This window comes from Caretta caretta, chromosome 4, assembly GCF_965140235.1.
Source record: "Caretta caretta isolate rCarCar2 chromosome 4, rCarCar1.hap1, whole genome shotgun sequence".
Lineage (NCBI taxonomy): Eukaryota > Metazoa > Chordata > Testudines > Cheloniidae > Caretta > Caretta caretta.
Window position 1 is genome coordinate 151467214 of NC_134209.1, and position 22973 is coordinate 151490186.

At 56.8% G+C, this 22973-nt stretch overlaps 1 protein-coding gene across 3 annotated transcripts in view; it reads right to left on the bottom strand.

Annotated features, from left to right (window-relative positions):
• Positions 1 to 531: 531 nt before the first annotated feature.
• ATP6V1B1 (ATPase H+ transporting V1 subunit B1) overlaps positions 532 to 22973 on the bottom strand; it is a 79281-nt gene continuing 56839 nt past the window's right edge. For all 3 annotated transcript variants that reach the window (XM_048846455.2, XM_075128173.1, XM_075128174.1), the window contains 10 exons: positions 19240 to 19317; positions 16354 to 16493; positions 10415 to 10516; positions 9396 to 9493; positions 7826 to 7949; positions 5389 to 5539; positions 4243 to 4325; positions 3680 to 3784; positions 3083 to 3212; positions 532 to 2376 (listed from right to left, as the gene is read on the bottom strand). In XM_048846455.2, coding sequence (XP_048702412.1) covers positions 2210 to 2376; positions 3083 to 3212; positions 3680 to 3784; positions 4243 to 4325; positions 5389 to 5539; positions 7826 to 7949; positions 9396 to 9493; positions 10415 to 10516; positions 16354 to 16493; positions 19240 to 19317 — 1178 coding nt within the window. In that variant the 3' untranslated portion in view covers positions 532 to 2209. The remainder of the gene's footprint in view (positions 2377 to 3082; positions 3213 to 3679; positions 3785 to 4242; positions 4326 to 5388; positions 5540 to 7825; positions 7950 to 9395; positions 9494 to 10414; positions 10517 to 16353; positions 16494 to 19239; positions 19318 to 22973) is intronic.

Consider the following 22973-nt stretch of genomic DNA (forward strand, 5'->3'; position numbering starts at 1 on the left):
AGGGCCCACACAGTGGCATGTTGCCTCAGGCAATGATCCTATCACCCATCGGCAGTAGGTGTTCTCCCCCCACGTGCCACACCATGCTTCTCTAACACCACAGCATTCGTTCCTTTGCCCAGGAACCGGCCAGTGCGCCAGGTCAGGGTGGACACAATTGGCCAGGGCATCCCCAAGTTCAAGTGTGACTCCAGAGCAGCCAGCGCCAGCAGCTTTTGGAGCCCGGTTTCCTCTCCTTCGCTTCTGCTGTCACTCGGCAGGACTCTAGAGAGCAGGACAGGCTGGTGCGGCCTTGTTCCGACCCACTCCCGCTGCCAGGCCGTGGCTCTGCCCAGCAATTGCTGAGGCATCATGGCCTTCAGGCTAGGACCTGATGTGGTTAACCCTGGGCGGACGCGCTGCGGTCAGTTGGAAAGTGGTGTTGTGGGGTTAGCTGGTGAGAGCTGACCACCCGGGCGGGACGGCGCTTTTTGAAGACCCCCTAATGGCTGGGGGCCTCTCACGTCCCACAATTAAAGAGCCAGAGACGGATTTTTCCCCCTCGCATTTTTTTTACTGAAGGTTAATTATCCGCTCACCGTTGCGGGTCCTGGCCCATGGTCCATTGTAAATAGCGATGTCTAGTCAGGCCTGGAGCCGGTGAGGCCAGGGGGAGCGAACCGGGATTCCTGGCCTGGGGCACGGGGTGGGAAGCGATCTCGTTCCATGAGGAGGACACCTGGCAGGACTGTGCGGTACAACGGGCTGCTTTGCTACGGCTTAAGGCCAAGTGGGGACAGGGGCTGTGGCCACGTGGGGAAGACTGGAGCCAGAAGCGCAGGGAGGAAAGCCCAGGAGGGAGGGACCCAGGCACCCCAGGGCAGGGATGGGAGGCACTCTAGGGCTCTTTTTGGGTATTGATTTGGACCTCGTTGCCCGAAAAGACCTTTGGTTTCCAATAAAAACAACCCCCCAGAGGAAGTGGAATTTTGAGGGGTGTTCTCCCTCCTTCTCTAATGTGGGATCCCCCCTCTTTTAACCCATTCCCTTCCCCAAAGAGCCCAGGCTGCTCCAGCCACCAGGCAGCCTGGGGGGGCAGTAAAACGACTATCCCAGATGGGAGTGGGGGGCGCTTGGCCTGCCTGGGTTTGGGGGGAGCAGCGCAATCAGCCTGCTGCCCTGACACACACCTCACCCCAGGTTCTGTGGGAGAAAGGCTTGGATCTCTGCCTCTGGCAAGAGAGGGCTGGATGGGGGCAGGGAACCGACACACGGGGGGTTGGGGGCGGATGGATAGTGGTGAAGAGGCATCAGTGCTGGGCTTAATCTGCTTCAGGGAAGGGGCTGCAAAGGTGGGACTGGTCTGGCCAATGCGCTCTCCTAGCCCTGCCTTCCTGGCGAAACATAAGCCAGAGGGATGCAGCCCAGAGCTCCCTCCATCCCATCATCCCCAGTGCCTCCTCCCCACTGCCCTGGCTAGCTACGGATCAGAGGCTGCGGTGTGAAGCAGAGGGTCTCCAGGAGTTGGCAGAGCTTCCTTTGCACCACTCAGCCTCCTGCCGTCCCCGAGCAGAGGGAGCACCGCTGGGCAGGCAGCTAAGTTCCCAGCCTCTCTATCTCCGCGGCCGCTCCTGGGAGAGGGGACCTGGGACATGGCTTTGTTGTTAGCATAGGGACTGGTCATCTCACAGGGCCTCTGTTCCCCAGCAGCAGCTGCTGCTCTGTGCACTTGCTGTGGCTGATGTGACGAGGCAGACAAACCCTGCCCCAGACAGGAAGGGGTTAAAGAGGGAATCTTTCATTTGCCGCATTTTTTGGCTTTGGCTTAAGGGACCCTGTCACCCCACAAAGGGTTGAAGGCTTTCCAGTCGCTGGGCCAGAGGACCAGTCACCTTTACAGCCAGAGCAGGCCGAAAATTGCCGTGGGGAAACTGAGGCAGAGCTGTAGCATCACTACCTCCAGCCACAAGGGGGCGCGCTGGGACAGCACCTCTGGGACAGCATCACAGAAGCATGACAGAGCACAGAGCACACTAGCTGCCGGCTGTGTAAATATCACGCAGCCCCCCCCAGCCGCAGAGCCACCCGGGAACTGCCTGGGAAAGTGCCATCTCAGCAGTACTAGGGGCTGTTCCGTTCCATAAATATACCCGCCGAGGGGCCCAAAGGGGGTGACAGGAGCTGGTAACTAGGCTCCGAGCGAGGGGCTGGCCCGGAGCGGAGCAGGTGGTTACAGGGCGGTGTCGTGGTGCTGCGGGCCTGGTGCTTTGGCCTCCCGTGGGTAGTACTCGGCCAGGATGCTCTCGGGGATCCGCTTTAGCAGCTCCTTCGGGAAGATGCGGAGCAGCTGCCAGCCGATGTCCAGCGATTCGAAGATGGTTCTGTTCTCGTAGGGGCCTGGCGAGCGGGACAGAGGCGCGTTGGGAGACAGTGGAGACGGGCTGCAGACACCTGGGGCCCAAGGGTGGACACCTACACCACGCCCCCGGTGTCTGCACCCCAGCACCCTACGCTGGTCTGGAGAACGGCTAGAGATACGTGAACCCCAGGACAGTCTAAAGGGCTAAAGAGCCTCACACCCCACCAAATCCTAGAAAATGGCCAGGGACACCCATGGCCCAGGAGAGACTTGAGAACAGGCAGGGCTCCTGGGAGGGGCTGGAGAACGTCAAGGAGACCCTGGGAGAGGCTGGAGAACGGTCAGGGGCCCCCAGAAGGGGCTGGAGAACAGCCAGAGGGCCCCAGGAGAGACTGGAGAATGGCCAGGAGGCCTTGGGGCGGGCTGGAGAATGGGATTCTGGAGACTAGGGCTACAAAGTTTTTTGTGATAGGAGCTTTCAGCCCCTTCTGTCCTGAACTGGCTGTAGGCTGTGCCCTCAAAGCCCGACGTTGGCTCCACAGAGGGTACTTAGCACCACTCGTTTGCTGGCTCTCTGCGGAATGAGGGCACCGGGCCACCCACAACGCCTGCCTGCGAGCCGCTAGCCTGTCCTCTGTAGCGAACAGAGTGGCTTGCTTCAGCCGTGCCCTTCCCCGCCCTGCTGCAGACGTGTGGGCGCTGCGGGCCCACTGGGCGCGTGGATCTGGACGCTGGGCTCCTTACCCTGGGCGATGAACTGCTTCTCAAACTTCTGCAGGAACTCCAGGTACAGCAGGTCGTCTGCCGACAGCGCCTCCTCCCCGACCACAGCCTTCATGGCCTGCACGTCCTTGCCTATGGCGTAGCAGGCGTACTGGGGGTGCGACCGAAAGGATGGGCCGGTGAATGGGGTGCTGGAGACCTTGCAACAGGGGCGCGTGGGGAGAAATCCACTGAAGCCTGTGTGGTGCCCAGATACTACGGAGCTGGGCACCACGTAAGATAGATTATCCCCCAGGCAGGGCTGTTATCTTCAATTTGCATGTAAAGGAACCGAGGCAGAGAGTAGGTGACCGGTCCCAGGACACAGGGAGTCTGGGGCAGAGCAGGGAATTGATCTGAGTGTCCCAAGCTATCACCCTAACCACTGGGCCATGCTTCCTCTGGGGACGTCAGCACACTTAGCCCGGTTTACACCACTGGTGTAAGTGAGGGCAGCCTCCAGCTCTCCGTATGAAGGGGAAGGAGAGAGGGGTAGGGATGGAGAATCCCTCAGCAGGTGGGACTGACGTAGCAAATTATTCCTACCCCCGAAATTATTCCTACCATTGCAGCACTTACCAGCTGGTTGGACACGTCACCATGGTCTTTCCGGGTCATGCCCTCCCCGATGGCCGACTTCATCAGGCGGGACAGGGAGGGCAGCACGTTTATCGGGGGGTAGATCTGTGGCGGCAGAAAGCACACGAACACAACAGCCTTAGCATGCCCTGCGTGGAAGGCGTGTTAAGTGCCAGAGGGACACCCACTAGTGAACCCCCACAAGAAACCTCAGCAGGAGATGGGGATTGTGAGCCCCGTTTTACACACAGCGGCTAAGCGATTGGCCCAGGCTCACAGGAGCGGCCAGTGGCCCAGCTGGCATTAGACCGGTGGAGTTCCTGGCACCCAGGTCTGTGCCCTGGGCAGTAGATCTCGCCTGTCTGTATTATGTGCCCCCTCACTAGCCAGTCAGCACCCCAAATTCCCCAAAGCCACGGCTCCGTGAGCCCCTGCGGTTCCAGACTTGGGGTCATCTCCTTTGGCAGTGGCTTTCCCTCGCTGTGATCAGAGCCTGAGCCCTCTGCTCCACCGCGAGACACGGAGAGGGAAGGAAGGGCTCTCGGATTCAGGGGGTGGCGAACCTGTCTGTTATGGAGCTGTCTGTCCACATAGACCTGCCCCTCCGTGATGAAGCCCGTCAAGTCGGGGATGGGGTGGGTGATGTCTGGGAAGGAAAAGACAGAGCCAATGGTAGCCTGGGAGGTCTGCAAACCAGCCAAGGGCCTTGGGCCAAATGAGCCCCCTCCGCAATGACCCCACCCTCTGACAGCTGGCATGGGACTTCACCTGGCCCAGGATGCCAGCCTATGCCCGGCCTGAGGAGCCAAAGGAATGGCTCATCATACAGAGGGAATTGCCATGGGCAGACCCTCACCCGCTCCCCCCAGAAGAGGGCAGACCCATCCTCCCCTAACGAGTCTCCGCCTGGAGCAGAGGGAGCGCTCCACTTTCTGACAGCTCCCCCAGGGCGCTCCCCCATGCCACATTCGGGGACCATCCCCTCCCTCCCATGGGATGCTGATGGCTGGGGAGGGGGGTGCAGGCCGCAGCCTGCGTGATTCTGGCAGGCGAACAGGGGAACTTGTGGGACCTCAGGTAAGGAATTGGGAGGCAGGGACGGAGGTCATGCATGGGCGGCAGCTTCCCTCTTTCCATTTCCTGCTTCTCATGCGCCCAAGGGCCAGACGCTGCAAGGAGAGAAACAGCCGCAGTCTGGGTCCCCCAAAGGGCCCTGGGAGACCCGTGTGCGGCGTGCAGGAGCCAGTGAGCGGTGCTGCCCCCTGGTGGCTGGGCCACAGAGAGGATAAAGGATCTACCACTGCTAGCTGAAGAGAAGGGTGGCGTCCATTAGCCCACAGCTGGTGTGTTGGGTGCTGAAGGAGGCCAGTTCTAGCCCTGCTCCCTGGGGGCCCAGCTGATTCCGACACCCCCACCTCTCTGCAGGGATCAAAACCAGCGTGGGGGAGAGCGTGGTTGGGTGTGGGCACACCAGCTTGCTGGGATCCCCCCCCAAACCCCGTCCCCATCGGGTGTACGGGCACAGCCGCCTGCTGAGATCCCTCCCCCCACCAGGTGTGGGTCATGGCCACCGGTTGGGATCCTGGCTGCTAATGCAGCATCAGCAAATCTCCGAGCAACGTGCTGATGCCCCCAGCAACCTCTGTGCCCTGACTGCCGTGGGGGCCATGGGCTGGCCCGCCGTGCGCCCTTTGCCCCACGCTGCTCACCGTCGTTGGGCATGGTTAGAATGGGGATCTGCGTGATGGAGCCGTTCCTCCCCTCCACGCGCCCGGCGCGCTCATAGATGGTGGCCAGGTCGGTGTACATGTAGCCAGGGAAGCCCCTGCGGCCTGGCACCTCCTCCCTGGCTGCCGACACCTAAGGGGAAGAGCCAAGAGTGAGAGTTACTGCTGCAGGAGAGCTGCCATGGGGCCCACCCTCCTGGGATCCTCCAAGGGGCCCCGTGGGGAGGACCTGTCCCAGTTTTGGCCCCACCACCACACTTTGGGTTTGTGATACGGAGCCGGATGCTCCCCCTGCCCGGCTGTCCTGTAGCTGCAGCGCCCCCCTCTGGTGGATCCCGGCTGAGGGAGCAGCGCCCCTCCTGTGCGATTCCGCCCCCAGGGCTGGTGAGCCTGCCCCCTCCAGCTCTCTGCCCAGTGGCACACTCCTGCTACACCTCGGATTGCATACCTGCCCCGCCTTTGGGTTCCCCCTGCGCTTAGTTCATCCCAGTTTCTTTCCACCCTCTCCCTTCTTCGGAGGGGACAACCCCTGCTGCCCTCCTCCCACTGCGATCCAGTGGGCTGGCCCCTTCCCCCAGCACCGGGTTCGCTCAGAACAGGGCAGAGCCCAGTGCTGGCCATTGTGTTTCTCCACGGCCAGCTCAGCCTGCGCTGGTCACCGTGAGCCCCCGCCAGCGCTCGCTGGGGCTGGGTGCATGTGAATCGCTGGGTGCTCTGTTTTACAGGGTCAGATGAACGGCTCTGGGGTGAGAAGATGCCCTGGCAAAATAAAACCCAGCCCTTGAAGCTCAGCTCTGCCCCCGGGGAAGGGACACTGCCCTCACAGTGGAAACGGACGTTTCAAAGGACAGCAGGTCGCACCTTTGCCAGAAAGCTGCACTCTGCCCGAGCTTTGAAAAGCCTCCAGTCCCATCCATTCAGCGTGAGGATCCTGGTTGTGGGGCCCATGGAGCCCGCTGACCCGGAGCCACGGTGTAACCCACATGCATGCCATTCCATTGGTGGGATGCCCCCTGGCAGGGTCACTGTGTGGGGACTGAACCCAGGGCCTCTGGTTGTAAAAGGATGGGGCCCGACTGCTTAAGCTATATGGCAAATTCCACCTTTTCTGTATGTTTATAATCTTCTTACTATAAGTTCCATTCTATGCATCCGATGAAGTGGGCTGTAGCCCTCGAAAGCTCATGCTCTAATAAATTTGTTAGTCTCTAAGGTGCCACAAGTCCTCCTCTTCTTTTTGCAGATAAACCCTGCTGATTCTGCATCTCACTCTGCCCCTCCTGCAGCCACATAGTAAAACTCCCCCAGGCTCTCCCCACCTGCAGCATCCTTCTCACCGGCCTCGACAAACGCTATCTTGTCCTGCTCAGGCCCATTCGGTGTCTGAGGCAAAGATCAGTCTCCCGGCCTGTCGCTTTGAGCCCCCCCTTCCGCTTTGCTCCCCAGGCCCATTCGCATCACACACAAACTGCTTGTCTTCGCTTTTGAGGCTCCACTACCTCTCCTTTGCCATCATGCTGTCAGCGCTCAGCTCCGACGGGCGCACGACACCATCACCCGCCCCTCAAGTCCTCACCCCGGCCCCTTTGCGTTTCCCCCCGGCCGCCCCCCGTGCTTGGGAGGAGCTCCCCAGGAACACCCGCAGAGCGACCTGTTCTCCTTCAAACCCCGCCTGAAAACTCCCCTTTGCCACGATGCCTCCAAAAAACCTTGGCACTGCCTAGGACCCTTCGCTGCCAGCCAGGTGGTTTGCTCAGATTAGTGATCTCAAGGTTCAGGGCTCGAGGGGGGACACCCGACGGGAAACACAAATGTGGCCCCAGGACAGAGGCAAGCGTGAACTGGAGTCACTTTCCCCTTCCCCAACCCTCTGCAATGCACGTTACCCTGCGGCCATTGGATGCCGGGTGCAGCTGGGGGGTGAGGCCCAAGGAGCCAGAAGGAAGGAGCGTAGTGAGGAAAGCGAGTCCCAGAAGGTTGTGGGAGAGAGTTGGCCACGTTCACCCCAACCTGCCAGCCCCCTGGGGCGTACGTGACACCAGCCGAGCCTCCCGTGCATGCCAGGAGGTGGATGGGAGTGGCTCTAAGGGAGTGGACGGGAGCCTGACGCAGGCAAGGGAACGGGATCACGTCACCCCTGAAGTTTCCCGTTTGGGCCAGAGTCTCCACAGCATTTGTCTCCCATTTAGGAGGCCAAAGGAAGCAACTGGGTTTGATGAGGGCCTCAGCTCCCGGCAGCTCCCACTGCTTGTTCACCTGCTTCAGTGGGAGCTGCTGTGGGCTGATCGCCTGGGGACAATCTGGCCCTCCCCGGGCAGTGGGACCCAGTCCGGCCCGTTCACAGGTGCCTCCAGCTCTTGGGAAGGCTGTGGCCTGAGTCCAGCTGCGGCGTCAGGGTGGGAAGCATTGCCGTACTGACCTCCCGCAGGGCCTCGGCGTAGGAGCTCATGTCGGTCAGGATCACCAGGACATGCTTCTCGCACTGGTAGGCCAGGAACTCGGCGGTGGTCAGCGCCAGGCGTGGGGTGATGATGCGCTCGATCCTGCGGGAGGAGATGGCCGTTAGCGGAGGCTGGTCTCGGACAGCTTCCTGCAGTGTCCCCTCAAAGCACGTACTCCGCAGCCATGCCGTTCCCCCGAGAGACCAGGTTACAAGGGGGCCAATCCCCGCTGGGCATCAGATGGCCCCGCTCCCGCTGACCTCGGAGTTCCCCATTCTCCAATGGCAAGCACCCCAACCCCGCGGATAGCATCGGCACACACCCACGGGGAGCTGGAACGTCCCGGCTGCACCCCTGGGCCATGCAGATCGAGCCCAGAACCTCCTGTCCCCCAAAACCAGCCCCTCCCAACTGAGCTAGGAGACAACGCTCCCCTTGCTGGGAGCAGCAGCTGGCCTAGGATGTGTGGGGGAGCAGTTCTGAGTCTATCTAGCAGGGTGCAGCCGTCTGCACACACCAGCCCTTACGTTACACTCTCAGTTTGAACTGGGCCATCCCCTGGCCTGTGCACAGACATAGCAGGGGAACCTGCTCTGGGGTGAGCCATCCCTTGGACGCTTTCCCTCTCCTCCACTGGCCACCAAGCCGGATTGCAGAGTGTCCTGACCGCCCTACCCAGCAAAGGGCCGGGGGGCATTGTGAAAGGGCTTGAAATCTGCAAGGGGCTGGGCAGCATCCACTCGAGCTGAAGTCAAGGGGAGCTGAGGTTGCTCCGCGCCTTGCAGGATTGGGCCCAAGGCTCTGCTCCTGCTCCCACTGGAGTCAATGCTAGATTGGCCCCTGAGCAGGACTGTGCCCCCGGCAGGAGGGGAGGCACCTTCTAGTTGTCAGTGGTTTCCTCCTGATGCAGGAGGAGGGCTGCCCAATGTGTAGCATCCACGTGGCATGCACCCAATGGAAAAGGAGTGTGAGCACCGCCCAAAGAGACGAGCTCCTCCCCAGAGTGGCATTTGGGCCCGTAATGCAATGGGGGATTGGGCCTATTGACCTCTGTAGAATTACTCCAGAGATAACTAGGCCCAGTGGATCTGACCCTCCTCTCACTTACACCGGAGCAATTCCATCGACTTCCACAGAGTTACTCCAGCTTTACACCACCGTGAGGGAGATCAGAGCCAAGACAAGAATGTCTGTAGCCTCCCAGGTCGCAGGTTTATTAATTGTTTGTATTACCATAGGGCCCAGGCGCCCCTGCCATAGACCAGAACCCTGTTGTGCTTGGCGCTGTATGGTTTAATTGCTATTCGGTGTATTACGGTAGTGCCCAGGAGTCCCAGCCATAGACAGAACCCCGTTGCGCTAGGTGCTGTACAGTTTTATTGCTATTAGGTGTATTACGATAGTGCCCAGGAGCCTAGCCATGGACTGCACCCTGGTGCGCTAGGCGCTGCACACGTGCAGAACAAAAGGCAAGGGGCCGGGCGTGATATGGTTAATGGGTCCTGATCTGGCGCAGTTCCCTTGATGACAGGCAGGGGCTGCACTCACGTGGGGTCATTGGCGAGGTTCAGGAAGAGGCACACGTTCTCCATGGAGCCGTTCTCCTCGAAGTCCGACTTGAAGAACCGGGCGGTTTCCATGTTCACCTGCCAATCACATCCAGCATGGGGTGGGGCTGAGCAACACAACAGTCCCCATTGTACAGATGGGGAAACTGAGGCCAGGGGAGGGCACTGACTCGCCCACAGTCCCACAGGGAGTCAGTGGCAGAGCGGGGACTAGAACCCAGGTGTCCTGAGTCCCAGTCTCCGGTTCCCACCCCAGCCTCTTCAGTGTAACTTGGCTCTTTTAACTTCTTTAAAGTTCTTTTAAGTTCTTAAAGGGCCCGGGAGCAGAGCAGGTTGCAAGGACACAGCTGTCCACCAGGGGGGAGCACAGTGCTGCTGATCTCGACCACCTGGCTCTTTACAGGGGGATTCTCCCTGTACCCCGGCCCAGCCCGAGGGGGCTGGGAGGCGGTTCCAGGGCTTAGCAAGTTTCCCCACCAACCACTCGCTCTGCCTCGCCCTTCCAGCTGCCTCCAAGGAGCAGTTCCCTGGGACCAAAGCAGAACGTCGGATCCTCCCACGCTCGTGCTAATCCCCCAGTGCCTGGGCTGTCCCTGAACCCGCTGGCTTGGGCTCAGCCCCAAACTCTGGTCTGCAGGGATGCCCCTGCCCGAGGGCCCTGGTTCATCCCAACGCTCAGCCCCGGGGCCGTTCTGAAACCCAGACTCAGCCCCAAGCCTGAGCTCCCCAGATTTGTCCCCGAACCCAGCCCCAGCACCATGACTCTGACCCCCAGGTCCCGAGGCAAGGTCTGGACACCTTGCTCTGGGTTTGAGCCAAAGCCCTAGTCCAGGCTGCGCTCAGAACCTTGCTGCACGGGGCTGCAAGGGGCTCAGCTGGTGTCTCGGCAATCTCCAGCCCTCCGCCCCGGGACCTGCTGCCTGAGGCAAGGCCCTGCACGGAGCTGGGAGGCCTGCGCTGCCCCCGCCAGCAGCCTCCCCAGCTCCTGGCCGGACTCACCCCCATGGCTGCGAAGACGATGGCGAAGTTCTCTTCATGATAGTCCATCACATCCTTGGACTTTTTCACCAGGCCGGCCTGTCTACAGATCTGAGCGGCGATCTGCGGAGGGGAGAGACGCAGGGCTCAGACCCAGAGACGGGCACCTCAGCCCGGCCTCAGAGCCCGACGCCCGAGCCGCCAGCTCACTTGGGCTCTGGGTCCAGTTCTGCGGCCTGAGCCCCGTCTCAGATCCGGGGGGAGGAGGGGGGGTGCGTGCGAACTGCACGCTGGGGTAACTTCACTGAAGCCAACGCGTGACGCCGGTGAAGAATTTAGCTGACGGAGACTGGAGCTTGGTCAAACCACAGCAAATGCGGAGCCAGGGGGAACATGGGAACTGCCTCTGGGAGTATTTGAGGGATGTAACAGAAGAGGACCGAGTCACGGGATGTTGCTAAGCAGAGGAAAATGGAGGCTGAATCCTAATCTCCTCCCAACCACTGCCGTTCTCCATCACCGTGCATCCTGCCTGTCACTCAGGTGCAGAACCTGGGCCCCCTCTTTGGCTCGGCCGTCTCTCTGGGTCCCCCCTTCCAGCTACGTCTAACCCTGGCTGGTTCTTCCTGTGCCCCGTCTCTATGATGCGGCCGTTCCTGTCCCTCCGCTCAGCCAGAACTCCCATCACCGGGCGCCTTTTGATTGCTGCAACAGCCTTCTCGCTGGCCTGGCAACGGCAGCCGGCCCTGCTCAGCTCCACGCAGAGGCAAAGGGGGTTTGCCTAGCCTGGCACTGTGACCATGTCACCCCTCCCTTTGCCTCCCTCCACTGCCTCCCCCTTCTCTAGCTCAAACACCAGCTACTTGTTTTCACCGTCAAGGCCCCACATGGCCAATCCCCACCCTCCCTATCACCTCTCGCTCACTACTGAGATGTCGACGCTCGTCTCCAAACGGCCCTTGATGCCCATCACCAGCACTCACTTGCTATCTTTTCAGACAAGCCCCTTGGTGCTTCCTCCCCTGCTGCCCCATGTGCTGGGGAGGAGTTCCCCGTAAACAGCCCCGAACACCTCACCATCCTCCTTCTCTCCCCCGGCCCTGAAACTCTCCTTTGCAGCGATGCCTACAAAAAACAGGACGATGGCTCCGCTGCTGGTGCCTCTGAGGACAGGACAAGAGGCAATGGGCTTAAATTGCAGCCAGGGCGGTTTAGGTTGGCCATTAGGAAAAACTTCCTGAATGTCAGGGTGGTGAAGCACTGGGTTAAATTGCCCAGGGAGGTTGTGGAATCTCCATCATTGGGGATTTTTAAGAGCAGGTCAGACAAACACCTGTCAGGGAGGGTCTAGATAATACTTAGTCCTGCCTTGAGTGCAGGGGATGGGACTAGATGACCTCTCGAGGGCCTTTCCAGTCCTACGATTCTATGATTGTATGCCACCATCTCTCTGTATCTGTCTGCTGTCTCTTGTCTTACACTGTGAGCTCTTCGGGGCAGGGACTGTGTTTCTCCAGCACCTGGCGCAGCGAGGGCCTGGCCCGTGACGAGGGTTTGCAGGCAGTACAAATAATAAATAACAGCAATAATAAAAATAATAATTATCCACAGGCCTGTGGGTGTCATGTGTCCTTCCCTGTGCCTGATCCACAAAGGGGACGAGTCACTGCCCCCTGCCTTCCCCTTCACCCCCCCATCCACCATCACTGCCCCCTGCCTTCCTCTCCACCCCCTGCATCCACCATCACTGCCCCCTGCCTTCCCCCCACTCCCATCCTCCATATTCCCTAGTGAGATCTAGTAAGCCGCAGAAGAGGGATAGATGGGTGGGCTATTGAAACCGATGCTGGATGAAGCCCTGGAGAATGGAGGCCCCTAGAAGAGTATATTAACGTGGCCTGTCCCATCTCTAAAGCCTTGCTCCCTGTATTTAAACAGGTGTTACCAAAAAGGCAGGAACTCCAGCTAGAAACGCAGCTGAAAAGCTTTGGGAGCTGGTGCTGCAGAAGATGAGAGCCCTGCTCAGACCTGGCTGTGCTGTCTTCCCAACACTCCCTACCAGGTGGAACTGCGCTCCCCACCAAGCCGGCCCGGCTGACCTGACCTCGTTCAGGCCAGGGCTCAGGGTGCTGCTTACCCATGAGATAGCCGGCAGCTTCGCCGATGCCCTACCCTGGGTTAATAATAATCATTCTATTAACAGGGTGGGACCTTGCTGGGAACTGGTTGGTGTGTGAGGGGAAGGCAGGGGGCAGTGATGGAGAATGAGGGAAAGCAGTGGACGTGTTATTCCTTGACTTTAGCAAAGCTTTTGACACGGTCTCCCACAGTATTCTTGCCAGCAAGTTAAAGAAGTATGGGCTGGATGAATGGACTATAAGGTGGATAGAAAGATGGCTAGATCGTTGGGCTCAACGGGTAGTGATCAATGGCTCCATGTCTAGTTGGCAGCCGGTATCAAGCGGAGTGCCCCGAGGGTCGGTCCTGGGGCCGGTTTTGTGCAATATCTTCATTAATGATCTGGAGGATGGCGTGGATTGCACCCTCAGCACGTTTGCAGAGGACACTAAACTGGGAGGAGAGGTAGATACGCTGGAGGGTAGGGATAGGATACAGAGGGCCCTAGACAAATTAGAGGATTGGGCCAAAAGAAATCTGATGAGGTTCAACAAGGACAAGTGCAGAGTCCTGCACTAAGGACGGAAGAACCCCATGAACCGCTACAGACTAGGGACCAAATGGTTCGGCAGCAGTTCTGCAGAAAAGGATCTAGGGGTTACAGTGGACGAGCAGCTGGATATGAGTCAGCAGTGTGCCCTTGTTGCCAAGAAGGCTAAGGGCATTTTAGGATGTATAAGTAGGGGCATTGCCAACAGATCGAGGGACGTGATCGTTCCCCTCTATTCGACATTGGTGAGGCCACATCTGGAGTACTGTGTCCAGTTTGGGGCCCCACGCTACAAGGAGGATGTGGAAAAATTGAAAAGCATCCAGTGGAGGGCAACGAAAATAATTAGGGGACTGGAACACATGACTTATGAGGAGAGGCTGAGGGAACTGGGATTGTTTAGTCTGCAGAAGAGAAGAATGAGGGGGGATTTGATAGCTGCTTTCAACTACCTGAAAGGGGGTTCCAAAGAGGATGGATCTAGACTGTTCCCAGTGGTAGCAGATGACAGAACGAGGAGTAGTGGTCTCAAGTTGCAGTGGGGGAGGTTTAGGTTGGATAGTAGGAAAAACGTTTTCACACGGAGGGTGGTGAAGTCGGTTACCTAGGGAGGTGGTTGAATCTCCTTCCTTAGAAGTTTTTAAGGTCAGGCTTGACAAAGCCCTGACTGGGATTATTTAGTTGGGGATTGGTCCTGCTTTGAGCAGGGTGTTGGACTAGATGACCTCCTGAGGTCCCTTCCAACCCTGATAGTCTATATTCTAGGATGGGCGAAGAGGGGCAGTGACGGTGGGTGAGGAAGGACCTATAACTCGCCCTGTGATGAGAGTCCATGCTCTAACCTGATCCTTCCTGTAAGTACCTACCATGGGCATCCGCTCCCCTAACAGCCTTTAAATCCACTTCAAAATCACGGCAGGACCAGTTGGAGGCCTGGCTCTAACACAGGCACCCAGGCCTACCCGCGCCCCTTGGTCCCCCAAAAAGAGGGGCCGAGGAGGAGGCTATTTCCCTGCCCTCCTTTATCAGCCGGCTGTGCTCCTGGATCCCTCCCCACCTCTGGCTTGTGCTGCCGCAGCATCCATTGCACTGGACCCTGACTTTATTATATTAACTTTCGTCTGTCACTCCCGATCTGTCAGGCCGGGTTTTCCGTCCGATTGCCTCACTGTCTTGCTCTCTGGTGTGGCATGCGCTGCTGTTGTCAGAGGAGGAAGCGGATTGATTGCCTCTTGGGCCGCGGATCTCCGTTTCGTTGCCAAAGCGGCTGCACCTGTTGCATTTATAGATCGACCGGATATTTCGAGTTCATCAAAGTTCACGACCGAGCGGTTATGATCAGGGCTGATGCAGCTTGGCGTTGCGGCGCAAACTTCACTTGGCGTTTCTAGCTCAGCCCGGCTTCGCCGCTCACCGGCTTTCATGGTCTTGCTTGGTTCAGCACACAGGGCTGAGGAGTCAGCCCAGCCGCCACCCTGCCCTTCCAAACCCGGGGCTGGATTTGAGAGATTGGCCGATGAGTCCGGGCACCGGCGCCGGAGGTGCAGAGAGATACAAACAAAAATAACCACATCTTCCATCTTCCATGCGGACTCGCATAGATCCCAAGGCCAGAAGGGATGATCGTGATCATCTAGTCTGACCTCCTGTTTAGCCCAGGCCAGAGACCTGCCCCCCAGTAATCCCTAGAGCCGAGCTTTTAGACAAACCTTCTATCTTGATTTAAAATTTGTCAGCGACGGATAGTTCACCATGACACCTGGTAAATTGTTCCAATGGTTAATGACTCTCACTGCTAAAAATGCACACCTTATTTCCTGTCTGAATTTGCCTAGCTTCAGCTTCCAGCCACTGGATCATATCAGACCTTTGTTGGCGAGACTGAAGAGACAATTATCAAATATTTGTTCCCCATGTAGGTACTTATAGACTGTGATCAAGTCACCTTTAACCTTCTCTTTGTTCCATTAAATAGATTGAGCTCCTTGGGCCCATCACGAGAAGGCAGGTTTTCTAATCCTTTCTTCATTCTCGTGACTCTTCTTTGAACCCTCTCCAATTCATCAACATCCTTCTTGAACTGTGGGCACCAGATCTGGACCCAGCATTCCAGCAGTGGTTACATTAGTGCCAAATACAGAGGTCAAATAACCTCTTTCACTCGAGATTCCCCTGTTTCTGCATCCCAGGATCACATTAGCCCCTTTGGCCTCAGCATCACACAGGGAGCTCCTGTTCAGCTGATTATCCACCACGATCCCCAAATCTTGTTCAGAGTCCCTGCTTCCCAGGATAGAGTCCCCCATCATGTAAGTACAGCCTAAATTATTTGCTCCTAGAGGTATATATTTGTATGAACCAGGGGTCACCCAATTAAATTAACAGTCAACAGGTTTAAAAGCAATGTAAGGACGTACATCTTCACACAATGCACAGTCACCTCGCGGAACTCCTTGCCAGGGGATGTTGTGAAGGCCAAGGCTATAACTGGGCTCAAAAAGAATTAGATAAATTCCTGGAGGATAGGTCTAATGAAAGGCAGTTCCTTTTACCCAAGAGTTGACAATCTAGACAGACAGGAGAGACAAGGGTGGAAGGGGAAGCCACTTGCTGGACGTCACCCAGCAGGTCGGAGCTGGGCCTAGAACCGAGGTCTCCTGAGTGCCAGGCCAGCGCCCTGCCTGCAGAACCAGAATGGCTGGCTGGTAGAAAGTGTTGCACTCCCAGGCTGTCGCCCTGACAAGGTGCCACACAGAACAGGCACCGCACTGGGCAGAGCCAGGGCAGGCTTCTCACCCGCACGGCTCTGCCTGGGTGTCCCGGCTCCGACTCAGGGGGACCTTCTCTAAGGTCTGGTTCGCTCTTCAGGGCTCACCCAGTTTTTGGCATCCCTGCTGAGGCTGCCAGAGGGGTGGGGGATTCCGTGGTGCTGGGGGGTTCTTGGGCCGGCCTGCTGGCAAAGGAGGCCTTGAGGTGCACCTCACCCGGACACCGCACAGCCAGTCAATGAGGGACAGCTGTTGGGAACAGCGAACTGGGCTAGCTAGGAACAGGGGAATCAAACTCCGGCCACCATTACCAATCTCCCGGGCCAGGCACCCCTCCCTGCAGGAAACGTCCATGGTTACCGGGGGCCCAGTGGTCCCAGCGCTTGCAATGCCACGAGAGCCCAACTTCCAGCCCCTCTGATGTTAGCATAAAGCAGCGATGCATCCACCCTCGCCCCATGTGCCCTGGCCGCCCCTGCTGCAGAAGGGGACGGGGAGGGATGGGCAGAGAGGTGAGGGCCTACCTCGTTGTGGGGGAGCCCGGCGGCAGAGAAGATGGGGATTTTCTGCCCCCTGGCGATGCTGTTCATGACGTCGATGGGCGAGATGCCAGTCTGGATCATCTCCTCGGGGTATATGCGACCATGAGGGTTGATAGGCTGACCTGAAACAAGAAGGCAGGAAGCGGTTGTTGCAGGGGTGCTCATGGACCTGGTTTGTTATTGTCGGGTCACTTAAAAGACCTGGATGGTTTCGTGGGGATAGGGAAATGAACGGTTAGATATGAAAAATACAAAAACCTCACACAGAGGGGGAAAATAGTCTAAACAGGGAGAGAGAGAGAAGAGCCCAGAAAGATGGGTGTCGTTCTGGGCCTGCTGACCTGGGCAATGCCCCTTTAAAATCTATAGGGCAGGGGTTGCATGGGGGTGATCAGGTGACTGAGCAGTCATCTCAGGTGTGCAGGAATCCAGATTCTTGTGGGGCAGCCTGCGTGTTATTACACAGGCATCACTTAGACACCCGTGTGTGAAAATGTGCCCCCTGGAGGTTGACATTGCTCCCCCTCAGACACATCCATGCAAATGTAACCACAGCTGGCAGAACACAGGTTCGGAGCTCCCCAGTGGCTGGGCCATATAGAAGTTTATGAGTCTGCTACCGCCTCTGAACTAACAGACTGGGCCCTTTAGATCAAGCAGTAGAGGCTTGTTCTTTTAGATCCAGGTTCAGTCCCCAGAGATGACCCACACAGTGGTGTCATTTCGACTGGGGGCCCATTGGGGGCTGTTCCACTGTGGGTTATGCTAGTGAAGTCAGTGGGAGCTGCAAGCACATAGCTGAGGGCAGTAAAGAGCTGGTTGTTGTTAGAGGGACATCGGCACAGTACAAATACATTGGCCAAGCCGTGTAGACCTCACTCAGCTTCACAGAGGGAGCTTTTGCCTGAATAAAAGCTACGTAAGGGCTTCTGGATCTAACACCACCTTAGATTACGACAGCTGAAAGTAATGGAGAAACCTGACATACTGTTATGTTGAAATGTGCCAATGGTCACGGTCAGGGAGTCTATGCCCTGGTCTACACCAGGAAATTAGGTCGATGTAACTACACTTAGAGGTGTGAAAAATCCACACCCTAGAGCGACGTGGTTACACCAACCTACCCCCTGTTGTAGACAGCGCTAGGTCGACGAGAGAACTCTCCTGTGGACCTAGCTACCGTCTCTCAGGGAGGTGGAGCACCCGCCAGTGGGAGACCCTCTCCCATTGGCATCGGTAGCAGCTTCCCTGAAGGGCTACAGCAGCGCAGCTGCTGCATTTAAGCGCAGACAAGCCCCTAGATCCAAAGACAATCACGTACCTTTTTAAAGCCTGTGGTGCCGGGCTCTCCTTCTGACTCAATGGACGGAACAATCAAGCCCCTTTATATGTAGTAAAAACAGCTGCAACCGTGCAAGGCAACAGGCCGCATGGCAACATAGAGCTAACCCAGTTAGCTTCAAAGAGGTTTCGCTGATTGCAAAGGCAGAGGCTGGATATTCATAGAATCATAGGACTGGAAGGAACCTCGAGTGGTCTTCTAGTTCAGTCCCCTGCACTCAGGGCAGGACGAAGGATTATCTAGAGTCAGACCATCCCTGACAGGTGTTTGTCTAACTTGCTCTTTAAAACCTCCAATGACTGAGATTCCACAACCTCCCTAGGCTGACTCTTTGATGAACTATTGATTGCGGGCTGTGGGTGCTGGAGACAGAGGGAGGAGCTGTGAGTGTCATGCAGAGAGGAAACAGAGGGACAAAGCTTCTTGGGCACAGAGCTGGCTGGAGGGGCAGACTTGGGGATTTCTGAGCAGGGGACCTGTTCCTGTTTGTTCCCACAGTGCTCTAAGAAGCAGGACTCTGCGTTCATTTTTTGTAAACAAACAACCCTTCACCGAAGAATATACCTGAGTCCAAGCTTCAATTTCTCATCGTCACTGAAACAGCCCAGGAGGACCCCGGATGTTGGCTAATCCCTGGGACTAAAGAGGCGACAGTATTCTTTGGAGCCTCATCTAACTCACACTGGCCAGGAAGATCTCCCCACTGACTTCAGTTCCCTTCTTACCCTTCACTTGGCTTGGGCACTTAAAACAGCTTGGTCCATTTCATTGGTCCTTCTTGTCAGTCCCTAGTCAATTTCACCTGCAGAGTCTCATGCACAATCCCAGTGCTGCAATGTTTGTATTGCAAACACCAAAGAACAATGGTTATTTGTTCACAAAAATAACTGTTCACATTAGAATTTATTACTTATTAACAAAAAAACCTTGGTAACTTGGTCAAATTCAAGCCCAGCAGCCTCTTGCTAACGTGATCTGAAACCTTTAGTGCTGGCTCACGTGGTCCAGGGACTAGGGCCTGGCCCTTGGTAGCCAGGAGACCTGGGTTCTTTGGATCTGCCACTGACTTGCTCTGTAATCTTGGTCGAGTCATTGCCCGTCTCTGTCTCAGTTTCCCCACCTGTAAAATTGGGATCTGCCTGCCCCCCTTTGCAAAGTGCAAACATAAGAACAGCCAGACTGGGCCAGATCAAAGGTCCATCTAGACCAGTATCCTATCTTCTGACACCAGCTGATGCCAGGTGCCCCAGAGGGAATGAACAGAACAGGGCAATTATTGAGTGATCCGTCCCCTGTCGTCCACTCCCAGCTTCTGGCAGTCAGAGGTTTAGGGACACCAGAGCATTGGGTTGCATCCCTGCCCATCTAATGTCTAATAGCCATTGACGAACTTATCCTCCTTGGCCTCTCTGCTATGGCTGACAGCAAAAGGGCTGTCATCCCAACACACAGGAAGACATGGTCTCTGCCCCTTAGATCATGCGCTCAACATCTCTTGCCATCTTAATTTCTTGTAATGGGCTTACCATTAATATCGAGAAAATCCTCGGCCATAACAGCTGGGCCTTTGTCGATGGGTTTTGCAGAACCGTTAAAAACCCGACCTGCAAAGGGAAATAAACGTTATTTAACATTTTCACCAATGGTCTCGAGGATAACAAAAAGAAAAGGAGTACTTGTGGCACCTTAGAGACTAACCCATTTATTTGAGCATAAGCTTTCGTGAGCTACAGCTCACTTCATCAGATGCATTCCAATGAAGTGAGCTGTAGCTCACGAAAGCTTATGCTCAAATAAATTGGTTAGTCTCTAAGATGCCACAAGTACTCCATTTCTTTTTGAGGATAACAAAGCCATCACTGACAGAGTTTGCAGATGACACAAAGATTCGGGAAGTGGTAAATAATGCAGAGGACAGGTCAGTAATACAGAGAGAGCCGGACTGCTTGGTAACCTTGGCACAAGCTTGCCGGGGACACCCCCTCGGCCCTCTTGGGCTATGCACCCTTCATCGGAGAACTGCGCAGGTTCCAGCTCTTGTTTCCTAGGCTCAGAAAAGCATTGAAACTTCAAGCTGCAGACCCAGCTAGTACACTTAACGTGGCTCCCATCCCCAGGGGGACTTGCCCAGGGTCACACCAGAAGACCATAGCAGAGCAAAGAATCAAAGCGAGGTTTTCAGAGTCCCTAGCCCGCATCCTAACCACTGAGCCATCCTCCCTCTCACCCAGAGCCTGGGCTCTCCCCAGGGCTGGCTGAAAATGGAAGCCATTTTGCATGCAACACCTGCCCATCCTATGGACAGCGGTCAGCTGGTTGCTCAATGCCTGACCCACAACCCATTGAAATCAATGGGGGTCTTTCCTCCTATGTCGAAGGGCCCTAATGACCCAGGTGCTTTGTCTTACTTGAGGTTTCCTTCAGCAGCTCACCCCTCCTCCCGCCTCTGCTTTTGCTTCGGTGATAAATTAAACAGCTGTGTGTCTAAGACAAATCGAGGCGCAGTGAATACCAAGGTTACTGACCTTTCATGGTCAGTGGCTCCCTCTTCCCAGCCCCATCTCAGTATTGATCTTTATCTGCTGTGACAAGGACAATGCTTTCCCTGGCCCTCTTAAAGGGCCGGAAGAGAGTCCTATAGGGCAACTGCTGGTGTACGGGGGAGAAAGGGCTGAAGTGGGGGGAGCAGTAACGCAGAGCTATCGATTCCCCAGTGCGGCAGGGGCTGATAACAGCTCTCTAATGGGGCTTCAGCTTGGGAGCGCCGGGAGAGTGTGCTCAGGAGAAAGAGGCGCAGAGTGCGAACGTTCACTCGCTACCTCGGGAGAGCACCTGGGGTTTAACCCCTGCATGCTGCGGGCACCTCGGGGCTGATGGGGCTTAGCTAGAGCGCCTCGTTCACTGGTCTAGAACTTAACGAGGGTCATGGAAGCCCAGGGGAAGGATGAGGAGGGTCACCCAACCTGACCCCTTGCTGGACTCCTCCCTGCGCACCAACATGTAGCCCCCAGCAAGATGGTTCTCCCCCCGCCAATCCAGGTCTCCCTCCCCTCCCTTGAATCTCTTCAGTCAAGCTGCTCCCACCACCATCTGCACCTTCTGGGAGGCTAAGCTTTTCCTGCCTTAGCCACAGCTCCTTGCCCCTTGGGTAGCTGTCTCTGGGGAGTGTACCCCTGCACCATGTCGTTTCCCTGGCGGTGTGCATCCAAGGGGACAGCACAGGCCGTGGTCGTGTCTCAGTCTACACAGAGCCCTTCCTTCCCTAGAGTCCACAGCCTGAGCCCCCTGCCTCATCCCCCGGCCTTTGTGTCCCTTCTTTGTCCGGTCTCTCATTTTCCTCTCTCCTTCCTGGACTCTCAGGATGAGTGAGGCCCTGTCCTGAGGCACTGACCTTGGCCCGGATCCTGGACTCTGCTGAGGCTGCCCTGCTCTGGTAGCGCAAAGCCACTGGAAACTTGGATCATCCAGTTCCCTGAGGACTTCCCCTCCGTATGGGAATCTCTGGGTGGCCAACGGCCAGTGCAGTGGCTGCTACACTGTTTCCCCTCCTGTCCCCCCACCCAGAATATGGGGGAGTGGCTTGGACACAGGGGGCATGTCTAGGATATCTCTTCATCAGATTGTCTATTGGAAGGGGGCCACTGGCAGCTGGAATAAGCTAGAGCAGCCTCGCAGCCAGGGGCTGGGTTTGGCACTCACTTACTGCAGGATCACGGAGCCACTCACGTTGCTTAATACCCCCCCAACCCTGACATGTGCCTAATCCAGCTCAGCCTTTCCAGAGAATCCAGACCCGAGAGCCCCAAATGGGCTGGCTCTGAGCTTCAGAGCAGCCCTGTAATGACCTTGGATTTACGTACAATTCCCCTGATCAGTATGTCCCAGCAGAGCAGATTAGGGCTGAACCGGGTCCGTGTGGACCGCCTGGAGAGGTACACTGCCTGGACATACTTCACACTCTTTGCAGCACTCACAGGGACACCATCAGGATAAAAATAGTGGCCTACATTTTCAAAAGGGGCTAAGGGTTCTGGGTGCCCAGCTCCATGCACCTCAAAGAGGCCTGATTAGCAGAAAGGGCCACGCGCCCATCCACTGGAAATCAGGGTCCTTTAAGGTGTCTCAACCTGGGCACCCAAAAGTTGAAGTCACTTTTGAAAATGGAGGTCAATACACAGCAGTAAAAGACACTTTCCTGTGTTACTAATAACAACCTGAGTCATCAATCCAGAAAGATATTTGGACAAATCACATTCACCTTTCAGCAAGGAGGCTGCTTGGCCGCTTTTTATCCTTCACTTCCGGTGAACAATGAAACCCACTTTCACTTTCTCTGTCTGATCACTTTCACGTCCTGATTTTCAGGTCTTGGCCCAAGGCTGTTGCACTTGGGTCTATCACATGGCAGGGGAAGGTTTGCATTTTTTAAACGAACCCCTCTCTCATTGAAAATGGTCGAGCTAATCCTTACTCCTGCCGTGAGTGCAGGGGATGGGACTCGATGGCCTCTCGAGGGCCCTTCCAGGCCTACGATTCTAGGATTCTATGAAAACCCTTGTAGCTCAGGCGATACGGGCTGGTGTTTATGGAACAGAATTAATGCAACTGTTTCAAATGAAAGAAAAACATGGCCAGTCATCAGTAGCAATGCTGCAGTTAACACCGAGAGGCACTAAATGGAGCTCGGGGGCCCACTGTGCTAGGCACTGTACATACAGAGGCAGATTAAGATTTATTGGGGTCCTGGGCACAAACAACATTTGGGCCAATCACACTCCCCTCACCACGGAGACCCGTCCCCTGCTCCTTCTTTTCCTAGGGTTGCCAACTTTCTAATTGCACAAAATAGAACACCCCTGCCCCGCCCCTTCTCTGAGTCCCCGCCCCCGCTCGCTCCATCCCCCCTCCCTGTCTCTTGCTCTCCCCCACCCTCACTCACTTTCACTGGGCTGGGGCAGGGAGTTGGAGTGTGGGAGGGGGTGAGGGCTCTGGCTGGGGGTGCGAGCTCTGGGGTGGGGCTGGGGATGAGGGGTTTGGGAGGGGGCTCCGGGCTGGGGCAGAAGGTTGGGGTACAGGGGAGGTGGTGCTGGCTTCGGGTGGGGGTGTGGACTCTGAGGTGGGGCAGGGGATGAGGGTTTGGCGTGTGGGAGGGGACTCTGGGCTGGGCAAGGGGGTTGGGGGGCGGGGTCCCAGCGGCGCTTACCGCAGTTCCCGGAAGTGGCCGCCAGGTCGCTGCAGCCCCTAGACACATAGGCGGCCA